The 12,020-nt window shown below is 37.3% G+C and overlaps 1 protein-coding gene across 3 annotated transcripts in view; it reads left to right on the forward strand.

The window, feature by feature from the left end:
• The window catches only part of LOC109430398 (protein Skeletor, isoforms B/C), a 73,246-nt gene that overhangs the window by 16,357 nt on the left and 44,869 nt on the right, over positions 1–12,020 (forward strand). For all 3 annotated transcript variants that reach the window (XM_029867122.2, XM_029867125.2, XM_029867124.2), the window contains exon 3: positions 11,832–11,987. In XM_029867122.2, coding sequence (XP_029722982.2) covers positions 11,832–11,987 — 156 coding nt within the window. The remainder of the gene's footprint in view (positions 1–11,831; positions 11,988–12,020) is intronic.

Consider the following 12,020-nt stretch of genomic DNA (forward strand, 5'->3'; position numbering starts at 1 on the left):
ACAACTACCTACTCATATGTTAAGCAACTTAATCCCCACAAACGTACCCATCTCGTTTATGATAATCTCTTTTCGGTCGTTTGGCGACACCCGCCCAGAGCATCACAGTGACTGCCCCAACCACTTCCATCTCATTATCATAGAATTGATCAGTACTGGCAGCGATTCAGCAGCTGTTTATCATTCACCGACTCATCCTTTGTTTGCCACCCATTATTCTCCGAAATGTGTCGCAAAAGTCAAGGTCGGCGAGATCACTCTGAAAATGCGCACCCGCGCCATATTGTCTACCGTTGGTACTGGTGTACAGCTCTCGTGAGAATTCGAAACCGGTTCGAAAGTCAGTTCTTCTGCTGGACGGGTAGAGGGCAAAATTTTGGAACTTTGTACATAGCTTGGTAGTAGATAATGATCACGATGCAATAAAAAGATTGTGTCATTCATGTAAATTTTTATTATGCAACAATCAGAAATGTTTTGCTGAAAAACATCTGATTTGCGTAACGTCAAGCGTAACGTTCATACTAGAGACAAAGCCTGCTTTGTTTGTGGAATCAGTGTTCTAAGCACTTTCACAGTTACACTCAATACACACAGTCAGGATTCGTTAAACGTGGTGCCACCCACTTTACGCACACCGCAGTTTCTCTGTTGTCTTTCACCCAATTCAATTCAGTTCATTTCTGGAAGGTATTTAATCAGCTTACGATATGCCGCAACTACGCACAAAAAATAGCTCAATCGAATGTAAGGCAGCCGAGAAATCGCGGTGGGTGTAATGACCACCCGCCGTTCCTGACTGTAGTTTTTTTTTACTTTTAAAGACCGTTTCCATTTACGACGATTCTATTTGCGTCCACTGTTTACGCCCAACATTCAAAATAGGGGCCGTTTATAGACCACGTAGACTTTTTGGGCCAAAGTCTACGCTCCACACACATTTTTAAATTTTTGTATATAGGGTTGGGTCTGAGATGATCAAATTTTGGTCTGCGTGGTTTATGAACAGATTCTTAGCGTCCGTTTCAATTATCGCTGTAAGTCTGGAATAGCTATCTGATGTGTCTAATGTAAAGTGACCAGATGATCAGAGCTCCAATGCGGGCCATTAATTTGGAAATCATGATGAAAGTTTTTATTATTTTATTTTTTTGTTAACGAATACGTAACGATTTTTTTTTGTTTGTACAATACGAAGCACTCGTAGGGTCACTATCCGTCCTGATTTAGCAGGACATGTTCTCATTTTGGCCTAAATTTGACAAAATATTCCTCACAAATCCGAGGAGTTTTACTCATTTTCAAGAAAATACATGTTGGATTTGGAAAATGAACATGCCTAATAAACAAAAGTGATCTCGCCTCTGTCTCATTTTAATTGTATTGAATTGCTTTAGTTGAGTTTGAGCCAGTGCACGCCGTTGGTGTTCTGTGCTGCAATAAATTAGATTCGCGCAATTCGAAGTTTCGATCTCGTAGTCCGAAAGAAATCACGGGTTTAATTAGTTTAGAATTCCGGGAACTTACATTTGGGGGCTCGTCCGGGAAACTAGAAGCCCATGGATATGCGATCGAAGACTCGTAGTGAAGAAAAGTTGTTGAAATGGAGTCGAACTGGCAAGATTTCCAGTGGGATATAAGCGATCCAATTCAGCAGAGGAAGATTTGTAACTATTTGACCGAACATTTATTCCGTGTGAATTTTGAGGTGTCTCGTGCTCTGTATGAATTAACAGGGTTAAGAAAAGAATTCTGGGAAGTGAAAGAAATAAACAATCAGTTGAAACTTCAAATAGAAAGTCTGCAAAATGTGAAATTGCAGAATGAAATCTGCGAGCCAGATGGTGTGCAAATTGACACTGAACCTGCTGAGGCTGAGTGTGTTTGTATCGATGATATAGACAAAGTTGATAATCAAAACACTATTGTTCAAACGGCGCAAAACGTGTGGTCAAACAAACAGCGAGATGACACAATTGGTGACCTGAAGCAAGGTTTTGTAGAGCGCTGCAGCTGGGATGCGAAGTGCGATGCATTGAAAAGGTATCATTTTGGGAAGAGCCGAAGCAAACGTAGGAGATGTTCGTATTCCAAAAATCGACGCTGGATGTTTGGATCTCTAATATGGTGTTATGGATACGCTATCAAATTACCGAAGCAAACGATTGGAGATGGGCGAAATTCAAAGAGAGGTGGTACCCTTGAAGCTGACAAAAAGGAACCGGATAGTTCACCATCGGCGACCGATGGTGGTCAGGAGGGCCGATTGTTGGATTTGGAAAATGAACATGCCTAATAAACAAAAGTGATCTCGCCTCTGTTTCATTTTAATTGTATTGAATTGCTTTAGTTGAGTTTGAGCCAGTGCACGCCGTTGGTGTTCTGTGCTGCAATAAATTAGATTCGCGCCATTCGAAGTTTCGATCTCGTATTCCGAAAGAAATCACGGGTTTAATTAGTTTAGAATTCCGGGAACTTACATACATGAGATGTCCTGATTGTCTAGGCTGAGTAGATGGGAAACCTAAGCACTCGTTTCTTCTACCAAGCATATTTTTCAACGTTGTGAGCTTCGCAGAAGTGGGGCAAACTCATAATTTTTTTTTATATAGTCTTCTAAAGAAACCTGATAATTAAATATAGCATGCACAAATGATTTTAATATTTCTTCTCTCAATTGCCAATAATCGTTTTTTACAGTTTTGGTGCCTGAAAAGCATGACGTGAACTCTACAATTTTTGAGGTTATCATTACCCTCAATGTGCCTGAAAATGCTCACCAATCTAGCTTCTGATTGTTCAATTTTGTCCTTATTTGCGTGCTACTTCATTGAGTAGCTCGGATGCTTCTCTGTCAACATTGATTAACTAATTGGATGAATTTAATTCACGAGCTTATTCGTTTAAACCGCCTGCCAACAGCTTTCTACCCTTTCATGAAATTTGAATTTGAGACAGTTTCGTCTACTATTTTTGTAATTGTACTCTTGTCACTTTCTATTTTATTCGCCGAACTGTAAAATAATGCTGCCTGACTGCGCATAAAAATCAACCAAATATTCGATTTTTTTCATTAAAAATTAAAAAAAAATGCTGGGACTGCTATCGCTTGATAAAAAAAAGCTTTCAAAAGTTCAAACTGTAACTGTAACCCAGAATCTTCACGTACTTTCTCGCAAAAATCTTTCATTTTTTGAACTCTGATGTTGAAAGTTTTGTTAATATGTTTGATGTGATTTGTGCTTTGTACAAAATCGGTTTGACTTTTTGGCACTGAAGATACCGTCAAGGCACCATTCACCGTGGATCTAAGAGGATTCGGGGCAAGTAAGGGCTGTCATTTGACACCAGTCTTATAAACATTGTTGGTGCTGCTTTTAATTGCCTTCATTATAGGTTAAAATTAAAGCAATATCTACAGAAGTAGAAAATTTTTCACAAAATTTGGTGATATAGTACAATTAGTAAAGGGTAGTAGGGTCGCCTAATTCCGTGGTAGGTCACCATTCACCGTGGTAGTAGGGACCCATTCACCGTGTATGAGAAATTTTATTCTACTTTGTTTAAAAATGATCAAAACAACCCAGCCAAGGGAATTTTCTTCATTTAAATTCATTTCAAGTAATAACTTGCAAGATTTTATAAGAAAAACGAATGTTTAAATTTTCGATTTTTTCTAGATATATGGGACAATATGTGGCACGGTGAATGGAGACCATTGATTTTTAGGGTACCCATTTACCGTGCCTTTTTGTTTCAATTAAAAAGTACGAGTAATCGTACTTTCTTGTTAAACTTACGTCGGTAATGCAAAATACATACCTGATATGTGAATTTAATTGCTTCTTGGTGGAATAAAAACGTTACTACATTTAGTTTATCGCTTAAATCACCTTAGCGCAGTTTTCGTTTTTTCACTATGAATGCAGTGAACGAGCAGAAACCCGCTTCATGTAAACACACTTTAGTGTCAAAATGATACTTTTAAATGTTTTTAATGAGCGTTTTGGCATGGTAACAATACATTAGTGTTGTATTGGTGAAATTGGAGGGAAATTGTCGTATCATTCAATCATAATATGGAATTAATGAAAAAATATTCGAAGGCACACGGTGAATGGCGACTTGACGGTACTACAATATGTTGTATGCTTGTTGAAATTTTGTCAAACGCGGGACATTTTTACGATTTGAGACGAACGCGGGACATAATTTGTCGCGGGACATTTGGTCAAAATGCGGCACTGTCCCGTGAAACGCGGGACGTCTGGTCACTTTAGTCTAATGCAATGTTCAGTGAAGTTCGAAACGACAACAAAGGTAGGGAAAGTATCTAAATCTGACAAACAAAATTATCAAAAAACAATAAGATGTGACTTTTCGTAAAATGGATAAACAAAATCAAGTTTTCGCTATTAGTTCATTAACTAGTTTATTATTATTTTAAAGAAGAGAGCATTTTGACTGTCTAGATATTTTTTTTCAATGCGCTGTTTATTTATTTATTTCGTGAAACATACCGTAGACTACAATTTCACTTAACTATATCACTTTATAACAGAGTGTCTGAAAGCTCATGTATACATGAATGAGACAGTGTGCCATGCGCTGGGTTCAAATGCGTTTCAGGAAAATTTGTGAGATTTGAGATCATAGCATGCTCATGAAAAATCTTATGTATGTGCCTCAATGAGACGTCTCGTGAGACTCGTCTCATTGAGATGTTTGTTTGTCAAAACGAATTCGAACGAAGCGGTTCCGTTCCCCTCCTCATCCCATTGTTGACCGTTCTGGGAGCCAACTAATTGTTATCCTTACTGAAGATAAAAATCACAACTGCTCGCTGGTATCCACCGCCGCCATCACCGCTCGCGCAAAAGTGGATAAACTGGGGATCAAATAATAATCATATCTCACCTTCAGAAGCTACTTTGGCGCACTACACGTTCAACGTGTCTGTGTGGGTCATGTTGAAATTTACAATTTTATAACTCCTTGCCATAAAAACCTTACCTTGTTAGATATAGCTGGGGGTGGTGACTACTCCATCACTTGGGAAGAAGCCCCTGCCAGGACTACTCCTCTTATTTTCTTTCCCGTCGTAAAACAACTTCCGACTGCATTCTATCTGCCCCAGCATACTTATGACCCAAACCCCTTCAGCCTCCGGAAAACATAAACCAAATCTCAGCTGAACATTTTCTATAAATGTGATTCTAGTGCAGGGTTCGATAGTGTTTCAAACCGGTGTCAGGTAATAAAGACACCTCTCAAACGTCAAATTTCGCGTGAGAGTAAGCAGGCCAGTATAAATTCGTGCAGTAATCCATACCTAGAGCTTGTCTCATTGAGATGTCTCATTGAGACTCGCAATGCTAATGTGATGTGCACCAACATCGCGAGTCTCAAGCTCAAGGAATTTGCATGTGCGCATAGCCAACTTTTCTCAATCTCATAATGAGATTTGTGCGTACAGATACTCTGCTTTATAACTATATTCTATTATGTCTTAAAGACTTAAAATATTCCCTTAAATTTGCTCTAGACATGGTTAAACTAATAGATGCACAGTGGTGATTATAAAGGTTCATCATTCGATTCAAAGGACCAAATTTTGCATAATCTGTTCCGTTTGTTTAGAGCAAATATATTACGACCTCTCAATTGTCTAGCAGGAGCATAGAATGATAGTACATGATAGTAAGTTGACGGAGTCGATGCGTTGAGATATTAAATCATTTATAAATGAAACCATGGCTAATTCACGACGCTCTTTCAAAGTTTGAATATCTATAAGCATGCATCTAGCATCATATGAAGGCGGTGGAAATGTTGACCAACCTAACTTGCGTAAGACATATAGGAGGAACTGCTTTTGTATTGATTCGATTCGATCCACATGTGTTACCATGTAGGGAGACCATACTATGCTACAGTATTCTAGAACTGATCTTACATAAGCGACGTACAATGTTTTAATCGTGTATGGGTCCTGAAAATTTTAGCTAAAACGCTTAATGAAGCTTAACATATTAGTTGCTTTATGAGTGATAGCGTTATAATCATCGGTGAAAGTTAATTTGGAATCTAAGATTACACCTAAATCTCTAATTCTATTGTACTTTTCAACTTCTTGGTTTCCTAAAGATACAATTAATGGTGGTGTAACTATGTTTTCTGCTGTACGTAATTGAATTACATTTTTTTCACGTTTAACTGCAGCAGGCTTTTACTACACCATTGGTCAAATATGCGTATTTCTCTCAAAAAACATTCTCTGTCTTCTTCATTTTTTATTTCTTTGAAGAGTTTCATATCATCAGCGTATATAAGGATTTTGAGATGTTTTAGAATATACGTGATATCATTTACAAACAATATGAAAAGCAAAGGTCCTAAATGTGAGCCTTGGGGGACTCCTGATGATACGTTGATAGGTTCTGACTTGTTCCCCTCAAATCTTACTATCTGTAATCGGTCAGTTAAGTATGATTCGATCCATTTAAGTAGTCTTGACTCGATTCCCATTTTATCAAGCTTGAAAATCAACATTGGAATGTCAAGTCTGTCGAACGCCTTACTGAAATCGGTGTAAAGTGATTCAACATAGTTTCCACTGTCCATTGCACATAAGGTGTAAATAACAAATTCTAACAAGTTTGTTGTAGTCGACCGATCTTTGAAAAATCCATGTTGTGCATTTGTTATTCTTAGTTTGATTTGATTAAACACATATCTGTTTATAATAGATTCAAATAGTTTTGGTATGCATGAGATAATGGCAATCCCACGATAATTACGAACATCGGATTTTTTACCAGATTTGTAGATGGGTATGAGGAAAGATTTTTTCCATCCTTTCGGAAACTTTCCAGTTTCAAGTGACATGTTGTAAAGCCAAAATAATGGAGCCGCAAATTCAGTTGCCAGGTTTTTCAGAAGAATCGGTGGAATTCCATCTGGCCCTGGACCTTTGTTTGGATCTAAGTCTTTTAGACCAGTTAAAATATCCTGTAACATGATTTGATTGATTTGCTGGTAAAGTCAGGAAAATGGGAGAAATATTCATAGTCGCGATCGGTATCAGAAAATGTACTATAAGTCTCTTGAAAATAAGCCGCAAAAAGGTTGCAAATTTCATCGGAATTTTCTCCCACTTTACCATCTAACGACATTTTTGAAGTAAAATTGCTCGACTTCAACTTAGTTTTTGCATAATTGAAAAAGTTCCTGGGACAGGATTTTATTTCATTGTAGGTTTTTCTGTTGTACTCTTCAAGAGCAGTGGATATGGCTAGATTAAGTTGATTGCAAATGCTTAAATACTTTTCAATGTTTTCTTGACTTTTGTGTCGTCGGTATACTTTGTGAGCCTTTTGTTTCCGATTTTTTAAGTTAATAATTTGCCTGTTGAACCAGACTGGATTTTTAGAACCATTATTTCGCCGTTTTCTCCTAAGTGGAACTTCCGAATGAATTGTTTCCGACAAAATGCTATAAAAGTCTCAACAGCATATTCTACATCTGGATTTCTTAAAACAGATTGCCAATTAGTTCTATTAAGTTGAAGTCTAATATTTTCATAATTGGCTTTACTATAATCATAGACATCCTCATAGTCACAATTATTTGAGTAAACGTTCATATGGATAAAAACGGAATACTCGGAGTTTCTTCCACACAGAAGTCCTCAAGGATGTTAGTTAATAAAAAGTCTAGATATCGATTTTGCTGATTTTTCACATGATTAATTTGGTTTAAACCTAAACCAGCTTTTTTCGAAAATCAACTGTAGCGTTTCATTTTCACCTACAACTGGTAATAAAATACATTCATTTTCAGAATTAGATATGAAATCTACGTCACGTTGATTGAAATTGCCATAAATATGTACTTTGAATTCCGGAGGAAATTGTGAATTAATTTCTTCAGCAGCTTGGAAGAACATTTCATATGTTGATTTACAAGCTTGATCAGGTGGGAAATATACCGAAGCAAAAATATGAGTTTCGCCGGAGATTTGTGCTTTAGCCCAAACTTGTTCGAATTCTTTATTATTATTATTATTATTATTATTATTATTATTATTATTATTATTATTATTATTATTATTATTATTATTATTATTATTATTATTATTATTATTATTATTATTATTATTATTATTATTATTATTATTATTATTATTATTATTATTATTATTATTGTTGGCTTTTTATTATGGGGATTTTCAGCCCGAGGCTGGTTCATCCCCAATATCGAATTCTTTTTTATAGGACAAAATATGCGATTTTGGGCTTTTTTGACTGCAAGCCATTAAGCATGGAAATATTTTTTTTTAGCTATCAAAAGGTTAATTGGTCAATTACCATCTAAATTAACGACTCATGCAAAATATTTCGTTTTACCAAATTTAATTTGATAGTTTTAAGCGATTTATGTTAGGTACGATATTTCCCATACAAGTCACCCTCCAAAAGTTGTATGCAAGTTTTCATACTAACATAAAATGCTTAAATCTATCAAATTTGATTCGGTAAAACGAAATATTTTGCATGAGTCGTTAATTTAGATGTTAATTGACCAATTAACCATTTGATTGCTTAAAAAAAAATATTTCCATACTTAACGGCTTGCAGTCGAAAAAGCCCAAAATCGCATATTTTGCCCTATACATTGAAGTATAGCTCAAAATTGTGACGTGTTGGAGCAAATCTGAGCCCGGATTCGGATTCAGCGGCCCAAAATCCTTCGGAGACACATAAGTTTGCTCTTGAGACAAAAAAATGTTGCGCACCCAAGTAACATTTTAAGTTTTGTTCGGCTTTATAAGAGATCTTCATAACCAATTTTATAAAACTTGCAATAAAACTGATTTATACATCAAAGCCTCTTGAGAACCTCTTTAAAAGCATCTTCTGGCTAAGTGGACCACTCTCGGAGAGGTTTGGCAAACCACATGAAGAGTAGCAATAAAACTGTTTAAAACCTATTTGAAAAAAAAAAATCCATTCTCGAAAAGAGGTTACGATGATTGTTGTTGTTTTTTTTTTTTCAACAAAAATTATGACAGCTCAAGATGCAGAGAAGCTTCTTCGATAGCACGTAAAGTTCAGGAAGATATATTATTAGTAAGTAGAAAGCGATCATTTCAAAGTAATATTCTAGTAGTTATTGTGTTGGTAGGCTTATGCGCATTCAATTTTACCGTGAATATTGGGGTTGCAGAAACATAAAATTAATGCGCATCGAAAATGGTGAATATTATCATCTTGGAATGAAATAAACCAACTAGTTATTTTAGTAAAACTTACTCAAATCACATGAAAACTCAGCTGAGAGAGTTTTTTTTATGTGGACATGTTATGAAAACGGCGGTAAACTATCAATTCACTGCTTTCTTAAGCAAAATTACCTGTTTTCAATTCACGTCAGCTAATTATTCAAAATGGCGACGACCATAATTAGCGAAAATAAAACGAAAGCAATTTTACTTTTATGCCGACAACAATAAACCTAGCAGTGTCGTAGTTTCTGCTTTTTCACCAACAGATGTCGTTACCTGAGACGTCGTTACTAATCGAACGGATTGCCATCTGTTGAGAGATTGAACAGTTTTATTGTGGTAATAATGAATGCCAGAAGGTTTACATATCGAAGAGTTTTGTTTATTCTTGAAATATGGCTTTATGGATATCTTCAAGTATACTTTAAAACATTTCATCAATGGTTTCCATAAAAGTAGTCATAAAACTGTGAGTTAAGATTTTTGCTATAATAAAACCCTAATAAAATCAAACCAAACCAATCAGCGATTGAATTGTTACTTGGGCTGTGTAATTGGCCAAAATAGAAACCAAAGTTCGGCACCTACATTTCAAAAGGGCGTAACTGCATTTCAAAACAGTACCTTCTTTTGAAGCTGTGGATCGTATTTCATATTTCCCATGAAATCCATCCCCACTATCAGAAAGAGGGGGATTTTAGCTTTCTTTTAGTGCTTATAGATTGTCCAAAAGATTGAACATACGATCCACAGCTTTGAGAGAAGGCACTATTTCAAAAAGCAGTTACGCCCTTTTGAATTGTTGGTGCCGAGTTGTGAATATGGCCAAATCTGCGGCAATGCTTCTATTTTAGCCAGTGTCATCATAATCAAGTATGAGCTTGATTTCCGCATTTTTCCTACAAAATATAAGGTGAAAAGTTTTATTTGAGACATTGGTAGTTTTTATACGATTATTGGCTATTTTTATAAACATGATTTCCCTTAGACTGGCCAAAACCGGTGTCCGTCTATGTGAAAAAAATCATTATGCAGGAGCAAGATAATAGGTCTCGGAAATCCAAGGAATGCAGTTACATTTAGTAAGAAGGTAGTGGAAAACAATACACGCTTAAACCTCTCAGCACCTAAAATGTGTAAGACCTACACATAAGTGCATAATTTCCAGACTACACCAAAAATGTGTAACAGCTACACATTCACAAAAACAGCTCGTGCACTCTTCTAAATGCGAAATGTCGATATTTTTTGTTTACTAAGGTCACTAGTAAACCTAGCTAGATTGCCGTACCACATTTTTTTTTTGCGAATTTCACGATTTTGTGAACGCAGGAGCTGTTTTTGTGAATGTGTAAGTGTTACACATTTTTGGTGTAGTCTGGATATTATGCACTTTAGTGCTGAGCGGTCTTAGCGTGTAGCAGATGCACATTAAAAATATTCAGTTCAGGCCACACATGATGGATACGACCAAATGAGGCAAAATCGTAGCAAATGATCAATGTTTGCTGTATGACAGAGCATTTGTGAAATCTGCGTTTTCTTGACACCACATCAGCCCCAACGTTAAGGTCTCTATCTCAGTATACACCACACTTTGTACTATTCTACCAACTAGTCCCACAGCATACAAGCTGATCCATTCACTCACTCATCGAACTCAATCGCTCGAAGCGATTAGCGATCTGATTAGGCAATTTATTCCTCTCACCGCGTGTCGGTCATTACCACCACCCAGCTTGTTTGTGTTTTCTCGTCTGGTGCTTCCTTTGTTTCTTTTGGTCAGTCCACCACCCATTATTTCTCACCGGGACCGACCGCAAGAGATAGGTAATCAAACACCTTTTCTCGAAGCTCAAGCTCGAGCCAAATTCCCACACGTTTTCATCGCGGAGGTGATTGTCGTCGAACTCGGTTGCTTTATTGAAATTGGTTGCATATCTTTTCCGCTGAATTGAGTTCCGTTCCGAAGCGGAAAATCAGCGAAAGCATCGCCGCCACACCATCCGTTAGTTTACTCGATCGGATACGCTTTACGACGTTGTTGATTCTTTGAATTTTCCACTTGGAGTGGGCTGATCGTCGCTCCATGTGACTAATTGCTCCGAAGCAAGCAGCTTGCGCCGCAGGTTCAACTAGGCGTTTCGGGGTCCACAGACTGTCGTCGCTGTCGTTGTTGTCGTCGCTGAGTCTGCTACATATGCCCCTTCTTTGTTCACACTCTCACTGGCGCTCCACCACCGAGTGAGTGGTCTAATTGGTTGGAAGTCGTTAACCTTATTTTTCAATGAAGCGGTGATGTGGAGCGCGGAGTCTGTGTTTACATCGAATTAGGTACGCGTGATTTTTTTGGGTGTCTGTCTGATGCGACCGCGTGCGTATTTGATCGAGCTACGCACCGCAGGGTCTTCAGATCACGGGAAAGTGGAAAGAGAATGAGATTCCACTGGTGAAATTGAAAGCTGTTAATTTTTGGAAGTTAATTACAGAAGGTTCGTTTGAAAACCAGCAATCTAACAAATTGGTCTTCTCTTCTATATTGCAGGTAGCATTGTATCTAGCGTGGACGCCCTCCAAGGATATTACGGTACAAAAATAGGTGATCTTACGCAGCTACATCACGGAGTTTCGGGCTCGGTGTATGCAGTCGATGCTCGAACGCTTTTTCTGAAGAACTTCAACTACGACGGAGAAGGTCCAGGTAAGTACACAAAACTCAAAGCAACAAGCCCAC

The sequence above is a fragment of the Aedes albopictus genome, chromosome 1 (assembly GCF_035046485.1).
Source record: "Aedes albopictus strain Foshan chromosome 1, AalbF5, whole genome shotgun sequence".
In the NCBI taxonomy this organism is placed as follows: Eukaryota; Metazoa; Arthropoda; class Insecta; order Diptera; family Culicidae; genus Aedes; species Aedes albopictus.